The following is a 14,837-nucleotide window of genomic DNA, read 5'->3' as shown; positions in this document are numbered from 1 at the left end:
CAGTACCGTTGGAACCATTTTGAACGCGTTTATCGATTGTAAATAAAAATACGCTTGTACCATTAATATTGTAACATTAAAATGAACGTGCTACTTACATCCATCATATAAACAGCTCAGTGTTAAGAACAACTCTTATCTGTTTACTGCTAACTCGTAGTATGAAAATATTGATTTCTTTTCAGTTAACGAAGAGAATGAAATTCGTGCGTTTTTAAGTTGTCTTAAATTTTTGAACATCTGAATTTTTGGACCTTTTTATTGGGTTTTTGAATCTCTGAACTATCGGGACAAGAAATTTCTAGACTCTTAAGTTCTTAGGCTTGTTGAATTTTTCAACTTTTGCGTGTTAAAATTCTGGGGACTTTTGCATCGAAGAATTATTGAATTTTTAGATTGGATTTTCAAACTTTTGAGTATTACAATTTTTGGGCTCGCGGGTCCTTATGTTTTTGGAGTTATGAATCTGGCGATTTTTAGATTCTTAGATTTTTACATTTTTAAATATAAATTCCTGGACTTGCAGACTCTTGCAACCTTACGTCTCTTAACTTTCAGAGTGTTAAACTTTTTAATCTTTGAACTTTCGAGTCCTCCAGCTTTATAATTACTTTAGTTTTGGATTCTCGTTTTAATATCCAGTCAACTGTTGCGTTTGCGCCATCGCATAGGAATAAACAAATGCTCGCCTGTCAAATGAACGGTATCGAGAGACAGATTTATAGACGATTCGAGTTGCTTGTCATTGCCGAGTGATTTAGAAGAATGATCCGCTAGCCTTGATATTTTGTTTAATTATTATCGCGATAACAGTGCCGGTTCATATCGGTGCCTTTGGCAAGCGGAGATACTGTTTTCACGTTTGTTTAATCCAGGAAATTGAAAAAATCTATCGAATACGCTTTATGGAAATACGATTTTACAATTTCGAATTTGTGGAAAATATACATATTTTGCATACTCGATACAGAACTTTTGAGGATAACATAGATACAGAGCAGTTCATCTTTATTCTTTGGAAATATTTCTATCAAATGCAATAAATATCAAATATTTTGAGATGGTCAGATTTTATTATTCAAATTAAAATTTTTCAGTTTAATGATAATTTATGTACATGTTTGAAAGACCTAGAAAATTCGAAAAATCAATGATCAACGAAGCATTAGTATGTTAATAAACTTCGATATCCAATAGTAAATTAAAAAATTATTGCTGATTTTCTTATCGAAATAACGGTCTGCGTTTTACTCGTTAGATATGGCGAAATATATTTATGATATACAACACGATTTTCTGGTAGATACATGGATAATGTAAATTTTTGTCGATAGAGGAATTGATTAGAACGAATGTCCTACTACATCCGAAACATAACTTAGATTAGTGTAACACGACACCTTGTCTCTTGATAAAGAATAGGCAATGATTATTAACGTTTCTTTGTTACATCTGTTAACCCTTTTGCAATCGCTGAATTTTTATATTTCAATTTTTTTTTCGTTTTAAGGAACGAAACAAGATCTTGCATGTTTTAAAAAAATGTTTGTCTTGAAATTGAAACGAGAGAACTTAAAAGATGAAACAAATCACATTTTACATTTTCTTCCCTTAGTTATGTTCATAAAAATACGAATTTGTATAAACGTCGGTTTAATTATCACGGATACAATCTTTTTCATTGTTGCAATAAAAATTTGTGTGTATCAACCAATACCTCGACGTCCTTTGATCCATGTTCATGATATCATCGTTTGTTACAGTATTATTGCAAAAATAAATCGATTTTTACGAGGACTTTGTGAAATACTCCATTAACTCGTAAATTTCGCCCAGAGCTTTTTGTACACAATACAACCTCGTTTTCTTTTTTTTTTTTTTCTTGTTTATTTCATACGCTGCACTGTTTTATTCAGGATACAATAATTTGCCGATACTTGAAAATTTATTATACACACTTGTCTCAAGGTTATTACGATTTTGTTGCACATTGAAACATATTTGTCGATTTAATCAACGATTTATTATTTCCCGCACTTCACCGGCTTCGCACTAAGAACACGTTACTTTTTAGTTTATTTAACTTTATTAGCCACTTTGTTAAATTCAACCGTAATTTTACACTAACGATAGGATATAAACGACGGACATTCGTTTGAACTTCATCGTGCATAAAGATGCGTGCCAATCTGACATTTTAACAATCGAAAGAGGTTTGACGAGTCCGTTAAAATGTAAAACCTAATCAAAGCGCGTTGCTAAACACGAATTACCTTGTTAGGATTGTACAAACAGACTTTTCAATCGAATATAAGATACAATTCTCTGTCGTCTGATAAATCACTCTTTCTCGAAGTGTTCACTTTCTTTTGACTCGATATAAACATCGTGTTTCGTATCCGCATCTAATTTTTTTACGTTCGAATTTCAACAGCTACAGTTGGTGAATTAGGTGAATTATCGAACGAATTACTCGATCGATCATTTCCAATATTTTCTTAATATCTCCCCTAAATGGTCCCTTATAGTTCAACTGGATAATCGTTACGGTGGAACGTTCAAAATGGAAATATCAATGAGTGATTTTGCTGCTAGACAACGATGTGCTTCGAAAGGAAGTGGACAAATAATGCTTCTAAAAGAGTTAGAAACTATCAAGTGGAAATCATCGATAATAGGTGAAACTAACCGTGAAAAACGCGTGTACCTCGAATGATTCGGTATCGTACTTATTAGAACGAGCGCAAGAATCCGGCATGATAAAATTGTTATGCAGAATGGAACGAGAACTCAACTGAGAACTCGCGGGAATTCTGTGGATCACAGAGTGTTTACGAGATACCCGTCGCTGAACAACTCAGCAGGGCGACTGCCACCTGAAATCCTCAGGTGAGCAGAGGCCACCTCTGCTCCTTGCAGTCTCTCAACGGAGAGAGAACTCGAAGGAACTCCTCCCATATCGGTGCTCTACTCCCTCCTTGAAGTATAGGTATACTTGCGTTTCCCATCGTGCTACCACAAGCCACCGACCACCAACGCGGACATTCGAATTTTCGAATTGATGATTAGATGATATGACATCGTTGTACTAATTGTATAACCTTGCTTCCTCGCTGAAATATTTCGTTTGACTGATTATAATCTGCCTGCTAAGATATTTTATCTCCAAGTTCGATTATATATTTTTTTTTTTAAACGAATAATCGTAAAAGAGATATCGTAACATGTTGTAGGAAATTAATTCCTCTGTGATGTTACACCGAAATCTTTTACGATGGCAGCAACGTGTTTCATATATATAAATTTCATTTATTTAGTTAACTTCCATATAAATAAATAAATTACACACTCGCCTTTACTTTCTAAAAAATTTATGCACTGACATATATTGCTTACAATATGACAAGTACGGCAAGAAGATACGAGCTGGATTCTGAACAGTAAGAAGATCTTATTGTATGTACACAACAATTTCTGAGACTCGTACACCTTAAATAAATATAATTTTTCAAAGTTCGTTTAGAAAGCATGAGTTTCTTTTGAGTTTCAGCTCACGCATACAAAATCCCTAAAACCTTGTCTTGTTGCTATATAAGAAAACAATTGCAAGAGTAAAACTTCTTAAACCTTTTCTTAAATATCTATCGTAATACCGAGCTATCGTAGATGTCCAAACGTATTTTAATTTTTTTCAGAATTTTGGATAGCCGAGAGAGGATTAAATGTTAAATAATGATGCAAATTACACATAATCATAGTTTTATACGAGACTAACGTGCGATTTAAAAAGTTATAAATTTTGAACGCCAACTATTATTTTGGACACTAAAACGATCTTAACGGTAATTTTATCTGTCTACGTATCTGTCGACGTAATTTCTTGACATTTTATCCATAGAAAAGTGGGAATCTATTTATTCGTGTTTCGTTGAGAACGAATCTATTTCAGATAAGATTTGATTGCTACTTTGCATCGAGAAATACTGATAAATTCGTTGAGATATCAAGGAATTGTTAAACGGCCGGAAATAGAGTTAACGGACTAATTAGATTTACGATTCTCACCTGGCAGATGCGTAGGGGCGACGGATTTAGAGTGAAAGCGACAACGTCATACTCCGCAACTCGCGTTTGTTTTAGAAAATACCTTATCAGGGTCGTGATAATTAAGAGAATAGGACAACATCCGCTTTCTTTTATGTTTTCCATCGGTGAAAAAACAATCGACCAAATCACGAATCGTCTTATCATCAGTTCCCTTTTTGAATTAAGATTTTAATATAATCAATTGATCAGTTTTAATTAGTACCATTCGAACTAAAAAATTTCGGTGCTACAAAAAGAAATGTATGTTGCACGTAAAAACTTAGGATTATGCATATATTTAATTAGGTTACTATAGGTACAATTTGGTTGCTGTGATCTCAGAAGAGGTCAACTTTCTACACGTTCGATTGACCCTAGCATAATTACTCGCAATCAGAATAGAAAGAATCGTACACGTTAACACTAAAATACTAAAATTTTAATTCAATCGTTGAAATATCCTGTCTACTCTATAAAGAAATATTTAGACAGGACACATATTAATTAACTCGATAGAGAAACAAATGACTCTCTACTTTATACAGGTCGATAATTGCAATTCAAACCTGTGTAGTTAAGGTTTGTGGGACACATGTTCGCTCGATGCTAATGCTGAACTTATTAGCACGAGTCAGAAACGTTTTCCAGGTTGATTATCGAGTAAACACAATATTATATCGGTTCCCGTTTCACCCATTATTAGCCTTGTCCGTTGATATTCACATTGAATCGTTGAAATTCTAATTTATCGTAATGTTCCCTTATACTGTTATTCTCATTGAAATCTGTGACATTCTAATTGTACGTGGCACATGACAAGGTGTAGCGACACGCTACTGTAATTTATCGATCTCATTTCTTCCGTAAAAATATGCCAACTCGTTTTAATAATCTTGATAAGTTATCTTCTGATAAAACTCATTGCACTCATAACATTCGATAAGGGTAACATTGATTATAATTTGATGCTGTTAATCGGATTATCTCTTAACTATAATACAAAAATTTCTATAATTATGTAATTAAAAGATAATAAAAAGAAGATTATTTTCATTACGTACAGTGTATAAGTGACTCACAAAAATATGTGAATAATTTGTATAGAAAATTTTTATGAACATATTATATGTATTATAAAAAACATTTCGACATTTCATTGACATTGTCGCTATCAATCATAGCGATGGGATTTGAAATCAATCTAAAAATATATGTGAAAATTATAAAACGTTTATTGCAAACATACAATTAATAAAAAATTAGTACATTGTATAGTATGTGATGCCACTAAAAAAAGGTATATGAGGTTTGTTAATATGATTAGTAATTGACTATTTAAATAATTTTAGGACCTCTGTGAAAAATATCATCGTGCATCATAAAAAATAATTTATACAATACATAATAGAAATATATAAATAATAGATAATAAAAAATGTTTCTACAAATATTGAAATATTTTTTTGCTTGTCAATTTTATTTCTTCCACGGATAAATACATATTGAACTATAGGGAAAAATTAAACATTATAAAGTCTGCGGTAAAATTCACCTCTATCGTGATATCGATATTTTAGTTCGATGATATTTTAACTTCCAGCTCAAGTTTTTCATATTTGTGCAACATTCGTTTGTTTCATGTAATTCTTTTTCAACAGTTTGTCGTTTCATCGCGTTTCGTTTTTAATTATTTATTCAAAGGTTAATGGAAAGAAGTTTGTATTATCATCAAGTTTAAACTTGAAAATCAAACTTTTTATCTCGGAATAATGAGTATGTTTGGAGATATAAAGGTGAAGACGTGGTCACCCGTGATTCCTTGCAAAATTCCAGATAATATCGTTTCTTCCCAATTCGCGTCGTCTAAAATATTTACTCCGTCTTACGAAAAGTACGTTATTCAATTAAATTGAAATTTAATTTAATGATTAGCAATTGATCAGTTATTAAATTCCTTATTAAATTGAAACGCTCTTAATATTTTAATAAATAATCAAGGCACATTTTCTGTAATATCGCAGAGAAAAACGTCCTTGTATAGAACAATTATTAACGAATGAATATCAACGAATCTGGTGGCAAGAAAAGGAAATATGGGACAAAAGATGCGGAACAAAGATAACAACTAAACAGTTATTGCAACGCATGGTAAAAGAAAATATAACATAATAACCATGTTATTAAATTTTTCATCCGTTTAATGAAAAATACCTCTACACGATATCAATTATTACACTTATAAAAATGCCTTTGTACAATTGTTATTAAAGGTAATTCGTAGAAAATCGAAAGTAGTTCCTCCTATCGATAAACCCAAAATGACTAAAAAACCAAAGAAAAAAGGAAAAGTCAAAGAATCAAAGGACGATAAGAAGGAAAAAGGAAAGTCTTCTACACAGGAAACAGAAACAGATAAAACGGAGGAAAGTAGTGACAAAAAATCACCAAAATAAACTCTCTAAAAAATTACTGTTGGTTATAACTGAAATTCAAATGAGTTTTCGAATGTTCTTTTAACACAGAATTTTATAACTCGTAAACCTCAGGATCAACGTCCATTAATTTTATTACTCAACCTTAAAAATCGCGATATCTAGCACAACATATACACGACTACATGTTAAACCATGCTTATTTCCCTTCGATCTTTACCTTCGAACTATTTTTCATGTACAACGTGAAGAAAATACAATTTTTTGATTACCTTTGATTCAAACCCTGTCAAGTATTATAAGTTATAAGTTTATAGAAATTTAATAAATCAATCTCGCGTAAGCGGTAGATGATGTTCTTCTCACCGAAAATGCAAGTAAAAAGCTTTTTCTCGAGAGCACAAAGAAGCACAATTTTATCTTTTCATAGTTTTGTTACGAAAATTAATGTATCTGAGCAGAACGTTTTATCAAATAAATATTACTTTGAAATCATTTACATACACGCAACCACGATCATAACCGCAGTAAAACTAGGTAGATATAAAAGAATAACGCTTAAGATTATAACAACGCTATGCAATATTTGTATAGCAACGGATAATGCAAGTAACAATTACATGATTTTAACGATTCCTTTTTTTCGTTTATATATAGTCTTTCTAATAGTATTACTTACCAATCTGTCCTAGTATTATAACATTTCGCGAAGCCTACACTACACATGGTCGCAGTTTATGGAAAAACGAAAGTGGAAAATGCTGATGCAATCAGCAACGATAGTTGAGTTTGATTTCCAGCGTGTGGAATGAATTTTCAAGGGGAAAAAGAATGTTGTTGCAGGTTTCACGCTTTTCACGACAGTCGTAGATCTACTTTATTCTTTAGTCGAAATAAATGACTCTTTTATTTTTCTTAATACTGAACACGTCTTGAGGAAAAAAAAGACATATCTTAAAAGGATTTAAATTCTATTATAGCTAAGGGGATATTTATCTGTTATCTCTGGATACTTAATTTTTCTTTGTGAATATTATGCATAGACTTTGTTTTTTATATTCCTTTTTAGATTTTTTGTTGGACAATATTTTTGAAAGAAAGGTCCAGAACCCGTTCAAGGCGAACTACATGCCTCTATAAATATCTATCAATTAACTATCCGATATTTCATCTACAAAACAAGATGAAACAATCACCTTTATTGCATCATAATCGATCCATTTGTAGCAAGATATTTTCTATTTCGAAAATATATTTCTTGGCAGTGATATCAATGAAGCGCCAAAAAATATCAAGAAAACGGAAACACAGTGGATCTTGTCGAATGTTAGTCGCAAGTATCTATTTTGCATAAAAATGTATCTGAAGAAATGACGATAATTTTATTTTGTTTAATTTTTTTCATTTATTTATATCTTGATTAAGAACTTAGGAAATACCTTAAATAACAAAATCACGGTGACATAAAGAAAACAAAATCTTTACGATCCTTATGATGCATACGATTTATTTGTGTTTGGAATAAAAAAGATTTTTGTATCGATAAGTCAATTAGATCAGCATTAAAACGTAGAATATTGTTCGCATCGAACGCACGCTCGTAAAAGAAAGGAAAAATAAAACAGGTGAAACGGGGCAACAAAATTCAATCACGGAACAATTAACCGTGGATTAAGAGATCAAACGGACTGCAGTTTCTACTTATATGTTTCAAAATGTCGTGTTCCGGCATGGAAAAAAAAACAACACAACTACGTACAACTTCATTCGATATCCTTCGAATATAATGTTACATTCGTGCTAGGCCATATTCCATTTCTACCATTTCGTTGCAAAACTACCTAGGTGTTTCGTTACGTTATACTACCGCATTAAATAACAGCCAATCGACAATTGTTTCCTATAAATTCTTCACGACGGTGAATGAAAGAGAGATCAAAGCAAATCGTCGTACAATATGACCGTTTTGCACGCAATGCACACCCCCACATGCTTTCTTGAGAATAAAAGAAAATCTAGATTATGAACAACAAGAAACAAATTCATAATTTTGCAAGTGCATTATGTTTGAGAATTGGATACCCTTAAAAATATCATTATTGAATATTTCTATGAATAACGTAATTTTGAAAATTTCTGCATTATAGATTCTATTCCATTCACTTCCATTCACTCAACATTAAAATCCAAAGATAAAACGGATTAACATATCGTTGGTTTGCTTGAAAAGTAATATCTCAAAAATTATCATATTTGAGATTATCTCTGAAATTGAAGTACTTTTTTAGGACGGAAATAATTACTTAATAAAATTATGCTATTTAACAAGAACAATATGACAATTCAACAATTATTTAATAGTAAATAATATGCATAAACGATACTTTATCGGAGACATTCGAAATTTAACTTAAAGAGTAAACAAATACACATAGGTGAGTAACTAGTAGTTACTTAAGTCTAGTATTTCAAATTCCCTAGTAAATAAATTCCCTAGTAAATAAATTCCCTAAAAAATTTACTTCTTTACCTGCTACATTCTTTGAACAAACCAACAATATGTGATATATGTAATACATCTTTTTATAATTCAAGATAATTCCATATTAAAAAATATACAAACGCAATAAATAAATTTATGATGATACACCGTTATAGTATACTTGAGAAAATTCGCGTGTAGAATTCGAATGATAGTACTGCCACCTAGCATAGACTGAAAACGTTTTACGTCATCTCAGCACCACTTTAATTTATGGAAGTGAATTAATCAAATCTAAGTCGCGACTTTCCGATAAAAGTTACGCCAGAATATTTTAACTTTTTTCCCTGGTCAATAGAAACCGTGGTAATGCAAACGTGTTTACGGCAGTGGAACGTAAAGTGTACAATTGTTTAAGCAATTCTGATTTTGTTCTTCGGTATGTCAGAAGGCGAGACTACAGCATCGCAGAAGAAACAGCAGCCATTTCAGCAACAGCCACAACTTGGAATAGGCTCAATGGCGAATATGGCATGGCAATATCCCTCGCCAAACAATATCCACAACATGTTTCCCCCATATTCAGGGTAATTATTAGCTACATCGATTTAACTACAAAATTATTGTTCTAGTAATGAAAATAACGCGATATTTCAATACGAAATATCTTATATACATTTTAGGAACAACGTATTATGCACGTAATGTTCGATGATTTCATATAATCTTCTTAATTTACAATTCTTTTTATATTTCTGTTGTTATTTGCATTTGAACTAACATAAAACAGTTATTGATCGAATAATGCATGGATAAGGAACATATAGGAAATAAGTATTGTAATATAATACATATTAACCTGAATAAAAGACGCTTTGTAATGACCTAATTTTAGATTAACATATATGATATAAATAATTTGGAATACTAATAAATTATTTATTTTAGTAAATAAAATACACCACGATACAAGTAGATACTAAATAAAAGTTTTTTTTTTATTTGCGTTAATTTACAATCAATTCTCGTAGAGAATTTTAAGTAAATTTATCTGGCGTGGTACTATGACATGATTAATAAGTGTTTATAGTATGTTTGATTCTACTTGAATCTAGTGCTTAGGTCTAAGGTGTAATGTCTTTTTAGCCTGCAGATCTGTTCCAATGTGTCGAGTAGTTGAGTAATTAGAGAGTTTTGGTGGTTGTTAACTCTTGTGCTATGTCTATTATTGAATTTGAATATTTCTTCTTTGACTGTGGGTATCTTGAGGTCGTAATGTATTGTTTCGTTGGTGACGTACTAACATGCATCCATTAGGGATTTTAAGGTTTTCGATTGGAATCGTTGGAGAATTTCTATGTTGGAATAGGAATTTCTATGTTTTTGAGGATATCGAGGCTGATGTTGAATGATTGAATACTTCTTTAAAGAACTGCCAGTTTGTGAGTTGTTATGAATAAAGCCATTAGGTTGGTTTTCGATAATTGTTGAGTTTATTATTGCTATGACGGATGAATGATCTGAAGAGAGTTCCACAGAAGAGTTGATTTGGATGTATCTTGGTGAGATGTTTTTGGTTATGAAGGAGTCTAGTAGGTCAAGTAGTCTGTTAGTTTCAGTGGGCCAATAAGTGGATGCGTTTGTACTGAGGTAATTAAGTCTGTTGGCGTTTATGGATTTCAAAAGAATTTTGCCTTTTACTGTGATAAGTCTGATGCCCCATTGGGTATGTTTAGCGTTATAGTCTCCTCCAGTTATGAATCTATTGCCCAGGTATTCGAGGAAGTTATCGAAGTCTTCTTTGGAAATAGAATGTCTAGGAGGACAATATACTGCTGATGCGGTGATTGGACCATGCCAATCTTCTATCGCTACGTTTGTAGCTTGGAGCTAGCCCTTCTGGAATGATAGAAGTTCATAGTGTTTTATGCTGGTCTTGATGATAATTCCATTGCTGCCATGAACCTTTCCACTGGGATATTGGGTATAGTAAAAGTTACAACCATTTATTTTCAGGTAATTTTTATCGGTGAAGTGAGTTTCAGATATAAGCATTATGTCAATTTCTTGTTGTTTTAAGAAGAGTTTTAATTTATATATATGCTGAGCTAGACCGTTAGCATTCCAAATAGCTATGCGTATTGGTTTTATTTTACATCGGAGCATGTTAATTTGTCCACGATGATTGTAAGTAATGATAGCAAGTTATTAATTTGCTCTGTTTGTTTGACGATTAATTTTTCAAGTCTATTAAAATTATCCGTGTCTTGTGAACTGGGAACATTATTTTGTGGTTGAGTACTATGGATTTTCGGTCTGCTTTGATTTCCTTGAACTGCCTGTGCGTAGGAGATTGAAGGGGTAGTGAATTTTTGTGGGTTAAGTGCTTGGTTGATTAGGTCCTTAACTCTGGGTTTAGAGTACTTATTATTATACAAGGTCTTGTAGGCTATGCAACCTTTATAGTTCTTCTTGACATATGATACACTTCGCTGGGGTTTCTGAAGATTTAGTGCACTGATCTGTAGGGTAATTACCTGCACATTTAACGCAGCGGTGGTTGTGGTTGCAATATTTTTGCGTGTAGCCGTACCTTTGCACCTTTTGCATTGGACTATCTCTTTTTTTATAAAAGGTAGTTCAATTTTTACTACCGAGTTCATTAAATGATTGATACTATAGGATTCCTTGTTATTTGCTTTTTGCTTAAGGTCAATAAAGAATAAGGATAGCGGGTTTTTTGTGATCATGTGTCTTATATTGCTAATGTTGGTTACTTCATGGCCATGATTTAAGAGTTCAAGTTTCAGTTCATCTAAGTTAGCTGAGTGGTGGATATTGCGTAGTACCATATGAAAAGGTCTTTCTTGTTTCAGTTGATATGTGTGGAAGTTTGCGTTCAGAGTTTTTAGTAACTTTGTTATTTTTCTGTAGGAGTCTGGATTGGCTGGCAGGATTTAAACCTGATTGTTTTTAATTTTTAGTATGTAATCCTCTTTGTTAATATCTTTCTCTATGGACTTTATCATTGTTTGAATGTCGATAACATTATCAATGAAGATTGGTGGAGGAAGAGGATATTTTTGTGTGTGTTGAATTGTTGGTGTTTCAACTATGTCCATAGAATTGTCTGTAGATTCTAATATTGCGAATCTGTTGTGAGTGGTAATGTGTCTTGTTGTCGGTTTGTTCTGACTCGTGTTTACATATTTTTTGACTGAATCAAGCTTACGTTTTTTGATGCTGTTGATATGGTTTGGAAGATGGGTGATATTATCCTTTTGCCATGGAGGAGATAGAACGGTGCGGTTGCAGTTTTGTTTGTGAAGGCCTGATCTGGTTACTTGGGCCATCTTCGAGCTAGTTAATTCAAATTGAAATAACTAGTCGAGAGGCTATGATTTGAATTAGAGATTTGAAGTGTTGGATTTTCCATGAGTAAGTTTAGAAAACAGTTGGTTTATTTCTGTTTCCACTCACTTTCGACAGAGGGTCGTCACTTCTTGTGAACTTCACTGGGCACTAGACACACATGTGCACGTTTCGGCAGTCGAAAGAAAACTGAAATAAAAGTTTAAAAACTTTCTTGTACGATGCTTTTTAGTTTAATATTTGGAAATTTTTGAAGTTATGATGAAGCTAATAATAAACCTTTTGCAACATTAAACACTTCAGTTGCATATATTGATAACCGTATTTATGTTTTTTATAGGCAGTTATATGGACCAGGATATCAAGGTGTACCTCATCAAGGACAAACGTTTAGCTACTATCATGCAATGATGCCAGGATATGGACAACCTTTTACTCCACAGCAGATGCAACAGCAGCAGCAGCACCAACAACAGCAGCAACAACAGCAACAGCAGCAGCAACCACAACAGGACAACAATCAAGGAAAACAATTACATCAGCAACCACCAGTACCTGGAACCCCCATGTCTTTGGATGATGATTCTGAACTTCCTCCTTTACCTCCTGGACCACCCCCATCAGTACAGACATCTCAACAACACAATAATCAAATACAACCATCTATGCAGCCTCATCCAGGATACATGTACAATGCTTTTCCATATGGTACTTGGAATGGCATGCACAATGATATGTCCCGTAAGTTTTTTTTTTTTAAATAGAAAGTATCAGGGAAAATATACTTTCATTTAATATATATAAGATAATACTTGTTTTCATCTTTTTTTTCAGAATACAATAATCAAATTCGTTTTAATGTATATAACAAAAAGAATGGTTTGGCTTTTATCTCTCCATCTGGCAATAGTGGAGCTGCAAAGAGAAAACGTAAGCGGAATAAAAATTTAGCAGCTCAGTTCAACAATAGCTTTCAGGCAAACAGTCCAACAACGAATTTCGTACCGGGTCCCAATCTAAAGACCGAATTACCACCTTTACCTCCTGCACAGTGTGAAATAGTGGCTCCTCCTCCACCAACTGAAGAATCCCCTGCTCCTACTACACCTGCTATCACAACTGTTAATAATACAATTCCTAGTGCTGGTACACCAGCGGTAGGTACTCCCTCTATCGTGACAAATCCCAGCCCAGTCGGTGATTGGCCTGACAGTTTGAAGAACTATGTAAACAGGTGTTACGAAAAATGCAAAACAGCAGTAGACAAGGATCAAGTTGAGATTATATTAAAGGGAAAGATTACGCGTGCAGCGAACGACGGCTCGCTTTGGGTAAAAGACTGGGACCAAGAACCATTACCTAGCATTCATAGTGAACGTATGACTATGACGATAAAGCCTCAAAAACCGGCCTTGAAATTAAATAATTTACCGAATCCGCTGATGAATGCACAGGGAGGCTTGCGCAAGCCAGGTCTCTCTACTTCTCTTGGGGCTCGGCTTGGCGCGCGTCTCTCTGTGAATTACAAACGGTCAAGGTCGAGGTCGAGGTCGAGGTCGAGGACTAGATCAAGATCAAGATCCAGATCGAGATCAAAGTCCAGGTCGAGGTCGAGGTCAAGATCGAAGTCAAGGTCGCGTTCGAATACACGTAGCCCACCATCACGAAAATACAGGCGTAGTACGTCATCGTCATCGAACGTTAGTGATCGGGAACACGATTATAAATCGTTAAAAACGAAAAAATCTACTAAAAGCAAACTGAGTCACAGCAGCAAGAAAACAAAGAAGACTAAACAGATGAAATCACATTTCTATTCAGAATTTGGTTTAGCTACAGGAAACACTGAGGAATTAGGATCTAAGGAGAAATTACAACAACGTGCTGCAAGATTTAACGATACTATTTCCAGGACAGCCAACAATGGTGTTAAAGATGACTCATCTACAGACTTTGATTTTACTGGACTTCACATTGTCGGAGTATGCAAGGACATAGAGAAACCTTATTTACGTTTAACATCTGTAAGATTTCCGTCACCGATTAAATTCATTTGAAATCGGTTTGTAGAATTTATCAAAATACTCCTTACTTTTATATTATAGGCTCCAGCTCCCTCCGCCGTTCGACCGGTAAGTGTACTCCAAAATTCTTTGGCACATGTCAAGAAACGCTGGGTGGCTGATCAGGACTATAGATATGCTTGTGATCAACTTAAATCTATTCGTCAAGATCTTACCGTCCAAGGTATTCGAGATGCATTTACAGTCCATGTGTATGAAACACACGCCCGCGTCGCTCTAGAGAAAGGAGATCATGAAGAATTCAACCAGTGCCAGACTCAGTTACGGATGTTGTATCAAGACGTCGGCGGAGAAAATCGATGTGAATTTATTGCATACAGAATATTGTATTATATTTTCACAAAAAATACTCAAGGTTTTTAATTATTTCATTATGCGTAT

At 33.6% G+C, this 14,837-nt stretch overlaps 2 protein-coding genes across 10 annotated transcripts in view; one reads left to right on the top strand and one right to left on the bottom strand.

The window, feature by feature from the left end:
* Positions 1-7,264, bottom strand: part of LOC139987200 (uncharacterized) — a 30,213-nt gene extending 22,949 nt beyond the window's left edge. Inside the window, exon 1 of one of the 4 annotated variants that reach the window (XM_072003183.1) lies at positions 7,198-7,264. The gene's annotated coding sequence lies outside the window, so the exon portion shown is untranslated. Of the gene's footprint in view, positions 1-1,717; positions 3,054-7,197 lie in introns of those variants that run through there. The other 3 variants (XM_072003179.1, XM_072003180.1, XM_072003182.1) reach the window with 3 other exon arrangements.
* LOC139987397 (leukocyte receptor cluster member 8 homolog) overlaps positions 1-14,837 on the top strand; it is a 64,117-nt gene that overhangs the window by 46,936 nt on the left and 2,344 nt on the right. For 2 of the 6 annotated variants that reach the window (XM_072003591.1, XM_072003590.1), the window contains exons 1-4: positions 9,265-9,587; positions 12,713-13,113; positions 13,207-14,396; positions 14,478-14,811. In XM_072003591.1, the coding sequence (XP_071859692.1) occupies positions 9,442-9,587; positions 12,713-13,113; positions 13,207-14,396; positions 14,478-14,811 (2,071 nt within the window). In that variant the 5' untranslated portion in view covers positions 9,265-9,441. Of the gene's footprint in view, positions 1-9,217; positions 9,588-12,712; positions 13,114-13,206; positions 14,397-14,477; positions 14,812-14,837 lie in introns of those variants that run through there. The other 4 variants (XM_072003592.1, XM_072003594.1, XM_072003593.1 and 1 more) reach the window with 4 other exon arrangements.

Source organism: Bombus fervidus, chromosome 5 (assembly GCF_041682495.2).
Source record: "Bombus fervidus isolate BK054 chromosome 5, iyBomFerv1, whole genome shotgun sequence".
Lineage (NCBI taxonomy): Eukaryota > Metazoa > Arthropoda > Insecta > Hymenoptera > Apidae > Bombus > Bombus fervidus.
The sequence above is the reverse complement of the archived record's forward strand: the minus strand, read 5'-3'. Positions and strand labels throughout refer to the sequence as shown.